This window comes from Astatotilapia calliptera, chromosome 4 (assembly GCF_964374335.1).
Source record: "Astatotilapia calliptera chromosome 4, fAstCal68.1, whole genome shotgun sequence".
Classification (NCBI taxonomy): Eukaryota; Metazoa; Chordata; class Actinopteri; order Cichliformes; family Cichlidae; genus Astatotilapia; species Astatotilapia calliptera.
This window is the reverse complement of record NC_137425.1, coordinates 23758995-23778177: the sequence shown is the minus strand read 5'-3', so window position 1 is coordinate 23778177 and position 19183 is coordinate 23758995. Positions and strand designations below refer to the sequence as shown.

General features: G+C 40.5%; 2 protein-coding genes across 2 annotated transcripts; both read left to right on the top strand.

Moving 5' to 3' along the window:
• Nucleotides 1-1242: 1242 nt before the first annotated feature.
• On the top strand, nucleotides 1243-4744 carry mpst (mercaptopyruvate sulfurtransferase). The gene is made up of 2 exons (XM_026165540.2): nucleotides 1243-2192; nucleotides 3092-4744. Exons 1-2 carry the CDS (start codon nucleotides 1589-1591, stop codon nucleotides 3388-3390), a joined length of 903 nt encoding a protein of 300 aa, XP_026021325.1. The 5' UTR covers nucleotides 1243-1588; the 3' UTR covers nucleotides 3391-4744.
• Nucleotides 4745-6627: 1883 nt separating this feature from the next.
• On the top strand, nucleotides 6628-11718 carry LOC113021093 (SUMO-conjugating enzyme UBC9-like). Its single transcript, XM_026165539.2, has 7 exons — nucleotides 6628-7008; nucleotides 7260-7345; nucleotides 7471-7554; nucleotides 8356-8428; nucleotides 9264-9373; nucleotides 9606-9685; nucleotides 10240-11718. The coding sequence occupies exons 2-7, from the start codon at nucleotides 7280-7282 to the stop codon at nucleotides 10301-10303; spliced, it is 477 nt and encodes a 158-aa protein (XP_026021324.1). The 5' UTR covers nucleotides 6628-7008; nucleotides 7260-7279; the 3' UTR covers nucleotides 10304-11718.
• Nucleotides 11719-19183: the final 7465 nt, after the last annotated feature.

Sequence of the window (19183 nt, the reverse complement as noted above, 5' to 3'; positions counted from 1 at the left end):
AATCTGATTACAAATCTGACTCTGAGGTTTTTTAGTTCATTGTGACCTCGGTTTTAAACTCAGAAAGCAAGAAAGTACTTATTGGGCAATTTTCACATGAATATTAGATACATAAGACGTTTTGTGCTTGATAAAGACATTTTTTCATAACTCAAAAGAGAAAGATTTAAAGAGAATAAACATGTAGAGAACAGAAGAAACTGTCCCACCAAAGGGGGGAAATCTCACTGATGATGGTGCTGTGCAAAGTTTGAAAAATGCAATCGAATCATTGATTCAATTGCATTGCTAAAAAGTACTAATATGCCAGTATTTATAAGAACTGATGCAATGAAAAGTATGTCTGTATCTAAATGAGTTATATAAATACTGCTGTTTCAGTGCAGAAACTCTACATGTGAATTTAGAGGTTCCACATTTCCGCTATAACAGTAGAAAAAGTGGCTTTTTTTTTTTTTTAAGTGCACTTAAAGATGTTCCTTAAGACATCTCAGGCTCTCCATCTTCTGTTCTCTCAATGAACTACTTGTTAAATAAGAAAAATACTTTTAAAAGAAATTAATTACATCTTCTAGCGTCTGGTAATTTTTGATTTACTGGTCCAGTCTACCTGAGATGAAACTGAGCTGTATATGGCCAGTGATCTAAAATGATTAACACTCTTACCTAACAGCAAGGGGTGACTGCAAATCAATGCAAAGGTGTCCTGATTGGTCATCTTTGTCTTACATGATGAATCATTTCTATCCTGGTGGAAGCAATGTCTTCAACAGGTACAGCACGAGATGTCAGGAAGTGGTTTAATGAATATGAAAATTAGGCTTTTCAGTCAGTAGATCTCAGCCCAGCAGACCTTCTATGGGAGGACCATCGTGTTACGCAGCACTGCATCACCATCATCGACACCAAAATAGGAAATAGCTCTTGGAAAACACACTGAAGCTATTCTAGTGCTCCAACACTCTAATTTAAAAGTTACGACACTTCTGATTCTTTGATTTAAGTCCAGATTTTTTTGTCCTTATTGGCATGATAGGGTCACAACGTTGCTGCACTTCCATGATGTGACCTTCCCGTTCCACCACATACCAAAGGATGTGATGACTTTGGAGTACAATCAATGCATTGTTATGTTCAAGAAACCAGTTTGAGATTATTTCGGGTTTGTGATGTGGTGCGTTTACTTGCTGTCGCCACAAGGCGGGTACACTATGGTCAAAAATGGAAATGGTCAGCAGCTGTACTCAGGTGGGCAGATTAGCAGTTTGTGAAATACTAAGACCAACCAGTGTGTCATTAATATTCAGAGTCACTTGAATTAAACGTTCATCCCCATTTGGCTTAGTTTGAGCATTCCTACATTACATGCCTGTGTGCACTGAGTTGCTGCCATGTGATTGGATGATTAGATATTTCCGTTAATGAGCAGCTGAACAGGCGGTTAGTCTTAAATTAACCGTCTCCATCTTTGACTGTAATTCGAAATTGCGACTTTATTCTCAAAATGATCTTTACGTGCCGAACTTGTTCGCTCCTCAAAAACAAAATTGCACAGTGACTTCCCTCTAGCGCTCCGGGTTTGTATTTCATGCAGAGGCTCGTCATGGCGGCTCAGACCCGTGCTCTGGTGTCAGGTCAGTGGCTGGCAAATGCTGTCAGAAATGACCTGATCGGTCCCAAGCTTCGCGTTCTCGACGCTTCTTGGTACCTGCCGAAAGCCAAACGGAACACCAGAGAGGAGTTTGCGCAGAAGCACATCCCGGGCTCGTCCTTTTTCGATTTGGACGAATGTTCCGACAAGAACTCTGCGTTTGATCATATGTTGCCAACTGCCAGCTACTTTTCGCAATATGTGGGAGATCTGGGCATCGGGAATGACACGCACGTCGTCGTGTACGACACCAGCGACACCGGGGCGTACAGCGCGCCCCGCGTGTGGTGGATGTTCCGGTTGTTCGGGCACAGTTTGGTGTCGCTGCTGGATGGTGGCTTCAAGAACTGGCTGGTTGACGGCTATCCAGTGACGTCCGAGTACTTGAAGCCGGAGAGCAGAGAGTTTAAGGCCACTCTGAACCAGTCGTGGGTTAAAAGCTACGAGGACGTGCTGGAAAACATCAGAACCAAGCAGGTCCAGGTTGTGGACGCCAGGTCTCCTGGCAGGTTCAAGGGTACTGAGCCAGAGCCCCGAGATGGTGAGTCAAACTTTAAGCGTTTAAACTTAAGAAGAGGCCAACAGTTTATCGGTCAGTCGTGTTAGTTCTCCAAGGGTTAAAAACAGCTTAGAGCATAAGATACAACATGTAGGGTTTTGCATCAAAACAAGAAAGATGAGACTGCTTTGCATACTTCACATGTTGCTGCTGTCATTTATCGTGTACACAGTGCTGTGTGCAATACTCCAAAGTGAACATGCTTTCAAAAAATACTAATATCAGCACTTTTTATATAATAGCTACTTTTACACAAAGTGCAGGAAAATAAATTAGCTTCAGCACTCTTTGCCTTTGAAACAGCACTGAGTTTTAGAGGTACTTGTACTTTGTTTTTTAAGGTACTCTGTATACACTGGCTGTTATCTTGGAAACCTTTGGCTGTTATCAAAGGCCGTGCCCTGTGGCCGTGTCCTGTGGTGGCCTTGCCCTCTGCTCCTGCTTTTTGTCACTGAACATAACTCTTCAGTAAGGTTACTATAGTGAACTTAAACTACAGTAAAATCTGAAGTAGGTACGGAATGTGAAATGAAAAGGAAAAAAATCTAATGATAATTGATAACTAAAAAACAAATATTATTGAAGAGTCTCTGTAGGGTTTTTTTATTACACAAAAAAAGCTGCTGATAGAAACTGTGAGCCGTGTTGAAAGCCATCACTCAAATTTTATTTCAGCTGCTAATTACAGCTCTTGAGCCACGTGCAGATAACCAGCAGATACTGTGTGCTCAGCTTCTATCTTGGTGGTTTTCACTGAAGCAAACATCCACTGATGATGTCCAGGAGATGCTGCTAAAAGCTATGGAAGAAATTTAAGATAAAAACCTGTCACATGTTGATACGTCCCCTAAATTTCTCACTCTTCTTTCTCCCGGTCACAGACATACTGCCTGGACATTACCCCGGAGCGATCAACATACCATATACAACTTTGCTGGATCCCTCTGGAAAGGTGAAGGATACCGAGAGCCTGGCTGAGATTTTCAAGGATGCAGGGGTGGACATGACGCGACCGTTCTGGGCTTCTTGCGGCTCAGGCGTCACAGCGTGTCAAGTCATTCTGGCCGCCCACCTGCTCGGGCATCCCGGGGTTTGCCTTTATGATGGTTCCTGGTGCGAGTGGTTTCAAAAGGCATCACCAGAACTTATCATCTCAGAGGGGGAGGGAAAGAAGGCGTGAGGGGAAAGTCACTTCTTTAGAGGGAGCTAAGCTACAGGTGTATCTGACCTGACCGTGTTGGTGTTTCTCCCACAGCATCACAGTGTTGCTCTAGGACTGTGATCGCAAATGACCAGTTGCATAGATGTGTGAGGTGATTGCTTTCAGACTTTGGCTTTCAAAAGTCATGTGAAGTGACAAAGAGCAATCTGGCAAGTTGGTTGGCTTGAACCGTTTAGTTAGGGTTAGGACCATATTTTTTCACAAATGTTATGCAGGGGAGACAAATTGCTTTGGGTTAACAAGAGCCTAGGTGTCAAGACAAGAAGCGGAAAGAACACCCTCGATAGGTCTAAGGCTAAGCAGCACAGACGGCCAGTCATGTTCGCACCGGCACATTTAGAATTGCCAGTTAGCCTAGGACTGTTGGACTGCGAAAGAAAGCTGGAGACAACCCACAAAAACAGGTGAATAACACCCAAACTCCCCCCAGGAGGTCGGTCCAAACCCAGGACCTTCTTGTTATGTGGCACCAATTCTAACCACTGCATCTACCCCATGACACACCCATATTTGTTTTACACAGTTTTAAAGGTTAGAGTTCAATAAAAAATGTTGTTTTTTTCCCCCCCATCTTATTTCTCAAAGTTGCAGAGCTGTAACTGGTCACTTGCGCTGATGGTCCTCGAGCAACATGCATTATTATGCTGTAGGAACAGCACCAACACGGGGACAGCAGATTGTGCCTGAACTTTAAACCTACGCCTTAACATCCTTTTTTCCCCCCCCGAGTATATTATACACACTATAGGTTGTAAGGTTCCTCAGCTGTAAGAAACCTTTCAAATAATTTAATAATTAATGTTTTAAGCAAATGTAACATTCTAAAGTTTCACTTCATATGTATTGTTTTGGTTCTTTCTTTAACCAAAAGTGATGCATTAGAATTCCATTACAATAACCTGAATATGTTATGTGCTTCCGTTTTGATGGGGTACCACCACAGGTATCTTCTTTTTCTTTTAAAAGTAAGTCTAGCTCACGAGGTGGAGGAAAACGTGCATTGGGTAACCAGTAAAGTAAATATTTAGCTTTGTTAGAAGGCCACACAGGGCAAAATTCACTGTTGATCAGATATAGCTTCCTCAGGTGACCTCGCAGGGTTGTGGGAAACATGTTGTTTCAGATCCTGTTTTTTTTTTTTTTTTTTTTTTTGGGGGGGGGGGGGGGGGGGTAGGTTAAATTATCTTGATTTTTTGCTTTCACTTGATCGGACTGTGTAAAAGTTGCCAGTTTTGAAAACGTAAGTCATTGTAATTCATTGTTAGTGTGCACCCAAGAAGAAATAATAATAATAAAAATCTAATTAAAAATACTTAATACACTTTTTCTAAAACATGCACAGCGTTTTTGAAAAAAAAAAAGATTGCTGACACAGAGGAAATGGAAACCAGTTTGAGCCGGTTCCTGCAGTTTTATATGAGGTGTCTGGAAAGATGCCCGATTGCCAAAATAAAGTTTATGGATTATAGCTCACGCCAGGATGAGCTACGTGCAGCTGTTCTGTGCACACCATGTAGGTCATCAGGAAGTGTAAGTGCACTAATACGCATTTACAGTTTGAGAAAGAATCATTAAATCAATCATGAGGACTGCTATTTTGAAAGCTTCATAAAAAACTGATCAGAGTATATATTTATTCCAACTCTATTCTTCCTCGAGTAGCACTTTGTTTCTCATTAACAATGTAGCAAAGGGGTAATCTTAGCCACTCTGTATGATGTCAGCTGTTGCTATGTCTCATTGAGGTAAAAAAAAAAAAAAATGCCGAGTCCGGAATAAAAGAGCGCTCCAACTGGGCGAAAAGGAACGAACAGCTCATTTGAAATGATTCTTCTCAGGCTGAAGATGAGGCAGCAGCTGAACGCATTGTCTAAAAATGAATCAAACTTTCCGCTCTGCAACTGGCAGCAGATACATCACTCTTGCTCTTTATTTTGACCCTCATTAATATATATTGACCTAAAAGGCATGTTGTGATGTAGATTACATGAAATCATATGAAGGTTAAATGAATCTATTGTAAAGATTCATAAGGAAGAAAAACAAAATTTGCTAATTGGATTTCTGCGGGGAGTCTTTGGAGAGCCTACAATCAACTTCCTAAGTGGCTGACGTGTTTGTCTTCATTTATGTTCATGTGTGGTGCATTACTTGTTAATTATTGTGCGGTTGTCAGGTTTTTCTACTTTGTACCTTCCTTCATGCGCATTCTGGATCTTTCAGCTATCTCCCTCCAGGAATCTGATATTTGTGAGTCCTTTTATCAATGCTATGATTGTTCTTCATACTGCAGCAAATTACAAGCTGGAAATGCTCAGGAGAAATCAACAATGCTGAACAGGCCAATCACAGTAGTTCTGGGCTGCATTAACTGGAACTGTAGTTACATTTTTCAGGAGGTGCACGTTAGGTTAGATTTTACATTACAATATATATTTCCCGCTGAAGCATAAGCATAAGTTTTGTCCATAGGATGAGGAACTCAAGAGCTTGTGCACTGAAAGGTGCCAGCTTTCCCTGGGACATTTCCTGGGCATGTAAAGATTTATGAAGACCAGCAGGTAGAGACACAAATAGCAGGTTTCACCTGTCCTGGAAGGATGTTCGGATCACACAAGATAAAACTGGGAGAGGTGCATCTGCAATACCCTGCTTATCATGCATCAGACAAGCAGATATTTTGCACATGTCTCAACTCTGTATATTTTTATATATTTTATTTATTGTTGACTCTATTTAATTTGTAAAATATGTGTACACACACACACATAGAAAAATATTTAGTATACACATCCAGAAATGCATATACTATTATATATTGTACATATATTTATTAGTTTCAGATGTAGCCATTCTTGTATTTTGCTTGTTTACATTATTGTATTTTGCACAACTCTGTTGCTTGTGAAGCTCGCACACAAGAATTTCACTCACATGTGCTGTACCAATGTACCTGCACATGTGATGTGACAATAAAAGTGATTTGATTTGAATGATGGGATGGTGCACAATAAAACGATCACTGATAGTAACGACGCTATCCAGGTGATATGAATATCAGTCAGACAAAGGTGGGTTTTTATTAAGGTAAATATAAAATTGTGACGTGACTGGTGATACATTTTGGGTTTGGACGTGACTCAAAAGGATTAAATCACTAGACGGCTGTGAACTACGCATCACGTCATCTCTGATGGGTGTCACTAGGCTGCCCGTTACGCTGCCTGAAGGTCCTAACGAGATAAACAAATTGGGGTCCTTCCTCGCGATAGGCTAGCAAGTCGAAACGGTTTTCAGACTCACGTTGTTTTACAAAACTGTGGGAAAAATTCCTTCAGTGTAATCTGAGTAAAGTGTTTTTAGTAATGTTGATAAAAGAAACTGTTCTTCCGGTTTGGTCATTAGTAGCCTAGCTAGCCCGGTTGTATTTGTTTTTTTCTTTTTTACCGTCGAAGGGTGTGTTTTTTTTTTCGGTCGCCGTCGTAACGGGGGCAACGTTAGCATTAGCGAAGCAAACGAGCCACCTTTGAGACTTATATAACTTCACTTTTGGTATTTAGTCAAATAAAACACGAGGTGAGTTTACGAGAAGTGATGTTATTAGACAGTGGACCCACAGTAATGCGAGGTGATTCATGTGTAGCGTTTGTTAGCATTGTGGGAGCTCACCTGTACTTACCGTTGCGTTACAGCAGGACTCATAAACAAGTCATACTTGTGGTAATAACAAGCTAAACATGTGTCGCCGTTTTAGTAGAAACAAGGACATTACCCGCCTGTTAACGATTCGCATTTAATCAATTTGTTTTGGGGTTGTTTTTCCACAGGGGGGCGTTGATGAGCAGCAATGTCTGGCATCGCTCTTAGCAGACTGTCCCAGGAGCGCAAAGCCTGGAGAAAAGACCACCCTTTTGTAAGCATCTGTCATCTGCAGCAACTTCATGTCCAGTGTTTTTTGAAACTAACTGTTGTGAGTGTTTCTAACACAAACCAGACTCGGGTTGGCAGCTGATGTTTTGCGTGTCATGTAAACCACAGGGATTTGTTGCTGTTCCCACTAAGAATCCAGATGGGACCATGAACCTGATGAATTGGGAGTGTGCCATCCCAGGGAAGAAAGGAGTAAGTTACCTGGAGCTGGATGTAGAGTAGGAAATAACCAGCAGGAGGCCTTCTAAGATGCTGGATTTTAAGCACAAACTTTGTTCGCACACACATAAAATGCATACCCCATTTCCTTCAGCAACTTTATTACCCAACCTGTCTGCACATTAGTACCAAACCGGATCACACTGAGCCATTTGCACGTGCTCATGCATGTAAGCACCAGGAATCCTACTTCAGTGAGAGCAATTACAGTCTCCTCTTTTATTTGTCTGAAATCTCTACATGTTCTTGTGTTTTTGATAAGTAGAAATCTGTGCTATGCTTTAGTATAACTACAGTTTTGTATGCAGGACAGAAACCTGCTAAATTACAGGATGTCTTCATTGCTGATCAGATACATTTGACACAAAAACTGAGTAATGTGCTTCTATTCGAGGTTCTCTTTGGAAGTACTACACATAGGCTAAATCATCAAAACAACTTCAAGCCACTCTTTTCTCAAATAAAAAGTAACATTGCTTTTCTTCACAAGCTTTAATAGCAAAACTTTACAGTCAAGAGTATTATAAGTAGTGGCGACAATTACTGTGATGGTAAAGTTAGTGTTAACATCTATGAAATTATGCTTTTAAAACATTGTATGTATTTTTCTTTTACTCCCAAAGAATGGGGATAAAAAGATGAGCTGAACGAAAACGCCAGTTTAGAAATTTGTTAATGCAGTTACTTTTGTAACGCTGCTTTGCTGTTGTTAAATAACCTTGGTATGTTGTTAGTTACTTTGCTTACACAGTTGTTTTCATTCTTCTTCGTTAGACGTTGTGGGAAGGAGGACTGTATAAACTCAGAATGCTGTTCAAGGATGACTACCCTTCATCTCCACCCAAATGTGAGTACCTCTTATCTCTTCTCCACTCTCGGTATGTAATAATAATAACAATTTAACTCAAACAGCACCTTTAAAAACAGGGTTTACAGAAGCGAGTGAAAAAAGCAGAACATTAAATTCATACAGAAAGTCACACATTAGAGACAAAAAGAGAACAGGATTAAAGGAAAGTTTATAGCGATGGTACGAAACACTGCAAACAAATAAAATAACTTGTAGTTTTCCTTTATTTGAAAATATAAAAGCTTTTGTAGCAGAAATAATCCATTAGGACAATGAAAAAGATACATGGTTAGAAAAAGGACGGGCTCGGTGTAATGTTTGATGTTGGAAAGTTACAGACAGCAGAAACGTTAAAAACAGCGTCGGGCTACGAAGCCGGTGTGGTCAGTGAACTGCTTTGGTCAAAGCATGACTCTAAGATAAATAACTATCATCTCTACATATAGAAGACAGCGTCATGTTTTTAGTCACAACATAAGATTTGAAAGTGTATAACCAAAGCTCAATCCCAGAATTCCCTGGTGTCATTGTACTGTTAACTTCTGAATCACATGTTGTATATTATATGCCTGAATTTCCCTCTCTGATGTTAGGAAACAGTGCTACGATAGCGCTACAATCCCATGATTTACTCAAAGGCCTGTTTTTGATCTCTGAGACAAAATTAAAGGAAAATAACACTATTGTGTAAATTCACTTTCACACAGCCTCTTGTGATTTTAGTTCCAACTAATGATGGTTTCTTATAGTGATTCTAATGTATTTTGTGGTCAGTGTCGTCAGTGTTCCCGTGCTTGATTGTACGACTTTGTCTTCAATAATTTGTCCTCAGGCAAGTTTGAGCCACCGATATTCCACCCAAATGTCTACCCATCAGGCACTGTGTGTCTGTCCATCCTGGAGGAGGACAAAGACTGGAGACCTGCTATCACCATCAAACAGGTTTGAAAGCTCCTGTGTTCATAGTCCCGTCCTCCATACTTCACCGCGAATGCAGCTTTGTTTTTGTGACTACTCCAATTACTTTCACAGTGTTGGAGCATAAAAGGAGGGCATCTGTAATTTCTCTATACAGCCCTCTGTTCCTTAGTAATGATTCAATTCAATGGCATTGGAGTTGGCTGCTTTGCTTTTAAGTTATATGTATTTATGGTTGTATTGCTGTGTTTTTTAGATTCTTCTGGGAATCCAGGAGCTGCTGAATGAGCCCAACATTCAAGATCCAGCACAAGCGGAAGCTTACACAATTTACTGGTAAGTGTGGTTGTTTGATTTACTCAGTGGATCCTACAAAAAAAGAATCAAGAAAGAAATTATTTATTTTTATTAAGCAATGTTGTGATATTATTAAGTAATGTCATGTGATTTGATAGCAACATGATAACTACTAACAACCGCATCTGCTTTTTACGTGATTGCGGTTTGCAAATTAGCCTAACAAGTGACTGATCCCCAGAGATATACATTCTTTTGGGGTTGCATCAGGAGGGGCATCCGGCGTAAAAATATCTGCTAAATCAAGCACAGAGAGCTACCCGCTGTGGCGACCCTTTGTAAAGCCAAAAGTCACCTGAAGTTGAAATGCTAGCTCTCTACATTATCAGGTGTGCATGTTGAACTGCACCATCCTCTTTACAGGAAGAACAGGCCTCTATTTGCCAAAGGTCACTTATGTATTCAAGTTAAAATTAATATATTAACACTGTTATAAGCTTTAAGGGGAAATCACACCTGTTTTTTAAACAGTGATGTGTTATTAGTGTGGTTGCAAGGCTGTTGTATCACTTTCTTTTCGTTTGATCATTCAGTCAGAACAGGATGGACTACGAGAAGAGGGTAAGGGCACAGGCCAAGAAGTTTGCCCCCACATAGAGCGGAGAGGTGGCCTCGACCTGGCCTGAGCAGCCTGAACCGAGAGCTCACAAACAGGTGGCAGGCAGCACCTGAAGGACCACTCCAATAAGAATCCACTTTTAAGTATTCTAAATATATTCTAAATATATTTTTTGATACAGGCTACAAGTGAGCCTGTTTTTCTTTTCCCTTCTTTTGACAATTCAGTAATATCATACATTTTACCTGTCCTCAAAAAAAATCCAGTTTTTATGCATTTTCAGTGCATAACTGATAATCCTGCTGTCAGTATGACATTTGTAATATGTGTACTATCCATATCCAGTTTTGGTCATGCCTCGAATAAAACTGCGTGTGACTAATGTGCTGACAGAGCTGTAAAAGTAAGACATCAGGCCCAACCCACTCAGTGTGATGTTCAGCAGAGATTTGCCCTTTTGGTAACCTTACACGCTTTATCAAACCATCAGAGGCCAGGAGTACTGTAGATAGTGTTTCATGAATGTGGGCTCTCACTGTGACAAAGCAGAAGCACAACAGGAGTCTGTCTGTTCTTCCTTTGTTCTCTCTGCCCGCTGTTTCATTATCATGACAAATACACAGGCATACCATCTGGCACAAAGCACTTAAAGAAAACTGGCAGTGACCCATCAAAAACCATCTAAAGGTAAATGCACCTAAAAGACAATCCTGGCATTTCTTATGTGCTCAGCTAAGCCGTGCACTTAGGAGAGTAACAAGAAGCAACAGGAAGGGAGAGAGTGCAGACTTCCACCAAGGCCACTAAAAGTATTTGGAGAGTTTTCCCAAAACAAGTTTGATAGGGATCAAATACCCCCTGTTGAACACTGAAAACATAACCTCCATGGCTTGACTTTGGAGTAATAAGGCACTTGAGTCAGGCCTTTGGTTCTTCCCTTGAGCCTTGATAATCTTTTATTGCAGTGAAACCACATGGTGTTAAAAAAAACAAACACCTGAAATAGAAACTGTCACCATACCAAACTTTACGCCCATCTGACATCAGTGTGTCATCACCTTCCAAACATGCTGTGTAGAAAAGTTGCATCGTAAAGGTTATAAACTACTGCTGTGTGTTTGTTTTTGGCCCCGTCCACCCAGTTATTTTATGCCACAGTGCTCACAAAAAAAGTCCAAACTCAAGTCCACGTGGAAAAACTGAAGCATCCTCATTGGAATGGCCTCTCAGCCAGCAAAGAAGATAAATGAAAGTGCACTTGAGAGTGAGAGATGGCCTGAGATATTTTTCTTTCTTTGCCTCTAAATATATGAGTGCATGTACATAATATAAATAACGGAAAATTGTGGAAGTTATGTTTTATATTGTTTTAGCCAGTTGACATTTGTGTGTGGTATTATAACAAAGGACACATTAAATGCATCAAATTGTGAAATAAAATCAAAGAAAAACATTTCTTTTGCAGATCTCTTGTTTTTCTTTTTCGGGGAACGGGGGGTGTCTGGCCATTTATTGTCTCCGTATTTATGAAATTTGTTATTTACTAGTATTTTAATTTGTATTCATCTGGCTTTAAATAAAGGGAAAATCCAGCATGAGGTTGATCTTTGAGCCCTTGCACACCTTTGCAGCCATTTCCCAGACATGGATTAGCTTGTAACCATCACAGGCTGAAAGAAAAATGCAGTCTACTGAAAAATGATCAGGAAAAACTGAGCTGTGGTGCTTTAGTTGCCAGTCAAAGTTGTTCTTTGGAGATTTGAAAATAAGTGCCTAAAGGGATTATACAGATTCCAGCCCGTCTCATTGGTTCTCCGGGCTCATTGCTGCTTGCAAGGATCGTTACCACTACAGTTCAAAGTGAATCTGGAGCACAATTCCTTTGCAGACCAATATGTTTTTCTTATTATCATCAGAAGATGAAAGGGTGTAATGTCCTCGGATGTCTTGCATGATATTCTTAAGAAATCTAACACCTTTTGTTTTGCTTCCCCTCTGCTGTGGGTTTTTTTTTATTTTTTTATTTTTATTTATCTCTGAATGATCTCATCTGACCAAAAAAGGAATCAAAATGTTGCGAAGCAGTTTTTTTTGTTTTCTTGTTTGTTTCTTCTGACCACACTGCTACAGGTTTAGGGCAGTTAAAAGTTGAAAGCTCTTATCACATCGCCAAGTTTGTCCTGGATCAACCTTGTGTCACCTCACCTGTGGCAGCTTGGACCACTTTGCGCCTTTCTTTCCTGCTTTGAAATGCATTCTCAACTACCAGAGGTCTTTTCACATCTGAGCTAAATTTATGTTAAGCACATTGCTGCCAGTTACGTGGTTAACTTCTAAGCATTGCACAACCTGACCTTGGACTGAATTTGCTGTGATGTCCATTGCTGGGAAATTGGTAACTGTCAAGTGTTTTCCACTTGTGAATAATCTTTCTCACTACAGTATGACCGACTTCACATTGTTTGGAAACGTCCGTATAACCTTTCCCGCGATGATGGGCAGTAACAGTTGCTTCTCTATAATCATGGCCGATGTCTTTCCTCCTAGCCATTGTGTCAACACAGTTGGATATCCCCGTGATGGTGATGGTGTTGTTTCCACATCATAACAATGTTGGTCCAGGAGAAACTGACCAAGGACATTGTGTAATCTGTTAACATTAGCCAAGACATTAGCTAATTAGCAGACTCCACCACACACACATTGCAAAGCCAACATGATTGGTCAGTTGCAATGTTGATCCTGGATCAGCATTATTATGATGACCAACACGGGGGCATGACATTCACCCTGTTAACACACCTGAATGCTCCAGAACGGCAAACTGTCGAAACCTCTGCTTTTATAGAGGCGCTCCGCTTGCTGATGATTGCTGCTAATCAAGTATGTTTGATTAGCAGCATCTGGCTGCTACTCACCCTCTTAATTCCCGTGTAAGCAGTAAGGTGGTACTTTTTCACACCACTGTATGAGTATCAGAATAGACATGTCCACTGCAATCTGCAACAAACCGAACTGCCTGACACACTTGCTTATGACTCATTTGTTTTCCTGTATCCATGTTAATGTTTGACCAGCATTTAGAAAAAAACCCCAACACATTAGCAAAAGAGTGCGGTCTTTCTCAACTGAGGTTTAACTCCAAGGTTTGTTTAGTGTTAGCAGTTTGTGCTGACCATAGTGGTGGTGTTGGGGGGGAGTCCTTTGAATTTCAGTGACTTTGATCCGTTCACCACTCCTAGACGATCAGAAGATGGTGAAATAACATTATTTCTCTTTTTCTTGCTAATGTTTGCTAGCAGAAATTAATTTAAGGATTTAATTCACATAAGAAAATTATCCAAACACTTCTTCCATCTTCTTCAGTTCGGCTTTCTGTATTTTTGTCAGAGCCACACCATACATCACAGAAGGGCTCCATCTTTTAAACCTTTGCTTTCACTCTTGCTGCTATCCTCATGTTAACACTCATCTCCACCCACACCCACTGTTGCTTTGCATAGTTGACCCCAGGCTTTTAAACTGATCTACCTTCACTAACTCTACTCCTTGGCTCTCCACTTTTCACACAAATGTATTGCTTCTGCTTCTCTCCAGGTTCTCTTCCAAATACCGTTACCTTAATATGCCAAAATCCAACATTTCAATGGAATGAACTAAATCTCTTTAGGTGTAGGATATATATACGTCCATCAATCCATCCATTCACTTCTGCTTATCCTTTTCAGGGTCGCGGGGGGCGCTGGAGCCTATCCCAGCTGGGCGAGAGACAGGGTACACCCTGGACAGGTCGCCAGTCTGTCGCAGGGCCAACACACAGGGACAGACAACCATTCGCACTCACTTTCATTCGCACATTCACACCTAGTGACAATTTGGGTTATCCAATTAACCTATCCCCACAAGCTGCATGTTTTTGGACGGTGGGAGGAAGCCGGAGTACCCGGAGGGAACCCACGCAAACACGGGGAGAACATGCAAACTCCTCACAGAAAGACCCCGGCCTGGTGTTAGAATTGAACTCAGGACCTTCTTGCTGTGCGGCAACAGTGCTAACCACCATGCCAGGATATATATACATGAATTTCCAAATTCAACAACCTACCAGTTGATATTTTTTCAGTCCTCAAGCTTTAGATACACGTTGATGGAACACAAATATTTTTTAAGTTAGTTAATATCCTTAATGGCTTTCTGCTTGTAAGGCTGCTAAACTGCGATTTTACCTTCAATCATTTCAGAGTTTCGACCACAAATTATATCCATGTCATAAGATTCCACATGACTAGTTTTTAGTGGTGTTACACAGGGCTCTGCCTTGGTCCCCCTTATATTTATCATTTCTTTTACCTTTAGTTCACAGTTGTAGGTAATTTGTCATACTTTTTCATTCTTATGCTGATGACACACAGCTCTGTCTCTCCACTAAGTCTAGTTCCACTTTCCTGCCTTATTCTCTTACTGAATGTTTAGGGAAGATAAAATTGAATAAACACACACACACACACACACACACACACACACACACACACACACACACACACACACACACACACACACACACACACACACACACACGTAGAAAAATATTTAGTATACACATCCAGAAATGCATATACTATTATATATTGTACATATATTTATTAGTTTCAGATGTAGCCATTCTTGTATTTTGCTTGTTTACATTATTGTATTTTGCACAACTCTGTTGCTTGTGAAGCTCGCACACAAGAATTTCACTCACATGTGCTGTACCAATGTACCTGCACATGTGATGTGACAATAAAAGTGATTTGATTTGATTTGAATTGTGGTTGTCAAATTAAACAGTGACGAAATAGAGGTTCTTCTGGTAGGAACTGTTTGGGATATATGTGATAAATTCTGTCTGTGCATGACTTTTCAGTTTGCTTACTGTGCACGCAGAGGTGTCCATGATGCAAAAATCTTCATCTTGGACTCCATCCACAAACATCTGGAGTTCCCTGACTCCTCCACCAGACTTCTATTTGCTGATCAGCGTTCAACACTCTGCAGCCTCATATCCTGGCCACTAAACTTTCCTCCCGATTTCACCTGGATGATCAGCTAATCCTGTGGATATTGGACTTTTTGACCAACAGGACTCAGAAAGTTTGGGTCAACAACTCTCTTTCCGGTCTCCGTTCCACCTCCACTGGCTCCCCCCAGGGCTGTGTGCTCTCCCCCTTGCTCTTCATCCTCTACACCGATGACTGCAGATCCACACAGCCCAACTGTCACCTGGTGAAAATGCTGACAAGACAGTTCTCCTGTCACTGCTGACAGGCCCCTCACAACACCACGGGCCCGCTCTGCAGGAGTTTGTAGAGTGGTGTAACAGCTCTAAACTTGAACTGAACGTGAGCAAAACCAAAGTGGTGGTGACCTTCTTCAGTAGGCAGAGGGATCTGGCTGCTTCAGTCACCACCACCATCCATGGGAAGCCAGTGAAGGTAGTTGAGGAGTACAAATACCTGGGAACCATCTTTGACAACCTCCTGAAATTCTCCAACAACACTGAGGAGATTCTCAGGAGGTGCCACCAACGGCTATACCTCCTTAGAAAACTCAACTCCTTTGGAGTCAGCACACCCATCATGATGACTTTTTACTATGCCTTCCTGGAAAGCATCATGACCTTCTCCATCGCCTTCTGGTTCCACTCCCTCAGCCTTCAGAAGAGGAACAGACTGAAGAAACATAAACTACTCTACACTCTTTTTATACTGTCGACACTTTACTCACTTTTACTCACTTTTACTCACTTATTCACCTTTCAGTCACTTTAATTTTAATACTGTGTAATTTTAAAACTGTGTATGTACTCTATATTGTGTGTATTTATTATCTCACCCCTACTGCCTGTTTATGCCCTGTCCTTATCTTCAACGTCATGCTGCTCTGTTGTATGTTAATTGCCCCTTAGGGATAAATAAAGTCTTCCTGATTCTGATTCTGATTTTCTAATCTCTCCTTCTTCTTTCCTCCTTTAATGAAGCACGCATCAATATCTCCACTTACATAATATTAATTCACCCATTCATGACAGTGCCTCTATTCTCACTCATGCTCTGCATTACTTGATTAATATAATTCTGTCCTCTCTGGGTTACCGCACAAAAAACTGGTTCAAAGTATGTGGCTGCTTGTGTTACCAGACCCTCTTCCATAAACCATATGTGTGATAAATGTCACATTAATTTTAAGTGTCTGCTTCTTATTTAGTCTCTCTGTAACCTCACACCTTCATATCTCTCTGATCTTCTGCACAGTGGCACTCGTACGTCCCGTATGCTGAGATTATACTGCCCTCTTACCAGACCACTGTGGGCTTCACAGCTGAGTGGCATGTCCTGCACCACATTTACAATATTGGCTTTAAAGGCAAGCCTTTAACCTCCTACGACCTGGCGTCCACATATGTGGACATCACATTTTAGGTTATTTAGACCAAAATACTCAATTTTGCTCTACAGGGCCCTGATATCCACTTACGAGGACATTATACTGCTACTGTTCTATCAAAATTTTAAACAAATATTTTCATATGTGGTGCTTATTTTTCTTAAAAACAAAAATAAGGTAAAAAAAAATCTGGTAATTCTTTGTTTTTACATTCATCGGGCCCCAATATGCCCAAATATCAAAGAGAGTTTAAAGCCCGCTTATTCTGTTTGATTCTGCATTGTTGTTAATTTATGAATACTGTGAGTTTGGTATTTAATTAATGTAAGATGTCCTTGAGTGTGTTCAAAGGTGCCTATAACTATCATTTATATGATAATAATACATTATTATTGAAAATATTTTTATACTATCACCTGCATCCTTAGATTTAAGTCACCATTTCCTCATACACTTAAAATTCTAAATGGTAAATGGTAAATGGCCTGCATTTGTATAGCGCTTTTCTAGTCCATAGGACCCCAAAGCGCTTTACACTACATTCAGTCATCCACCCATTCACACACACATTCACACACTGGCGATAGCAAGCTACATTGTAGCCACAGCTGCCCTGGGGCGCACTGACAGAGGCGAGGCTGCCGGACACAGGCGCCACCGGGCCCTCTGACCACCACCAAGGCAAACACGGGGTTAGTATCTTGCCCAAGGTCCAAATGACTGTCTTAGTCAGATTTTCTCTTAATTATGTTACACAAAATATTCTGTCCTTAGACTCCCCTGTATCATAGTAACTCCTCGCTGCTGCCCTGTGATTGGCAGACCACATCTGTGGTAGCGTCACAAGACAGATGAAGTCGGTAGAGACATTCTCTTCCTGTTCTACTTTGTCGCTTAACATATATTTATTTGACCTTAATTTTCAAATTTTTTTGGTCTACTATTACACTATTTTCTATTTTTAATATATCGTTTGTTTTGTCTGTATAACAGAAAGAAACAGCAGCTCACCAAGCATGTGATGAAAATGGTGAAAAGAAAAAAAAGGGCACTGCAAAACGAGGTCCTGTTTCCTACTCTGATACCACAACACACACACCAGTCTTATGACTCACTGTAGGTTATTTTGGAGATGGTGCTGCTTGCACTTTTAGCATGCACAAAACAGAGATAAATATTGCGCTCGAAATAAAAGCTTAGTCAGGGGAAGTTCTGTAATATCCCGCTCAATTAACATAAGTTTTTTTAGTTTGCAGAACAAAAGCAATATGATTCATGTCCATATAAAGTAAACAAAAATGAATGAATAAAATAACCGCTTTTATAAAATGCAATCCCAATTCATATTATAACTTGGAGAACTGGGTCTGTAAATGGCAGTAGTAGCTAAAGCGGTTATTTGGCTCTTTGTGTGATGTGTAAAGGCAGTAGAATGGAGGTGGTTTCAACACAAACCACTGAAACTTGTGTTTTTGTCACAACCTCCTGCCTCTCCTGTCAACCCAGACCTATATAATAAGTATCTGTAGTAGCAATCTGATCCTTTACTACACAAAGATAGGAGGTGGAGGGGTCTCTTTGAAGTTCCATATGCTGACTAGACAATGCATAAACTGTCAAATTCAGCTCTAGCTGAATGTGTTAAGTGTGAACTGATCAGCAGATAGTACAGCTTTCATGTCTGAGCTCATCTGTTATGAAGCCTGTGTGAAGCTAATTTGACATTTTTGCAGAAGTTTAATGTAGATACAAAATGTCATCAGTTCACTATGATGAATTAAAAGTCCAGTGGTTCATGCTTTCAGTGTGTAGTTCCGCGTTGTGGTGCCATGTTCCCTTTTACAGAGAATCCAGCATTGCTAGCTGCTAGCTCTGGTTTATCACAGCAAGCTAACATGTTTTACTTTTTTTTTTCTCTGTTTATTTTAAGTTGCATATAAATTTTGTGTATACACACACACACACACATATATATACTTATATATGTGGAAACTACACATATATACACCATATACATATGTAGTGCATGAATTCTGACAGGATTGTGCTATCTTTGGCCCAACACATTGGGTTGTTCACTTGATGGAACTACAGATAAGAGGGCACTTATGCTATCTACCACATTTGTTTTGAACATTTGCAACTTATCTAGTCTTTGGCCCCACACGCTGTTGTTCATCAGTGAAGTCGATAGTCCAAAGCTTGAATAACACTGCAGCACATTTACCATCAATGTCTGGAAACATCTGATAGTTGGGGATGTTTTGCACGGACCCTGCATTTTTTCCCTGTCCCAACAATATCAAATATTTCTCCCACAGCCCACCAGTTAGGTTAACTGGTGAGTTTAGCTCTGTTAAAGCATGTACAATAATGCTGTATATGAATGTATGCATCTGCATAACTTTGTGCTGAACATTGGGGGGGGGGGTGTCACAATCGCTGTCTAAATAAATAAATACATCTGGGTAAATTCCAAGATGATCAAACAT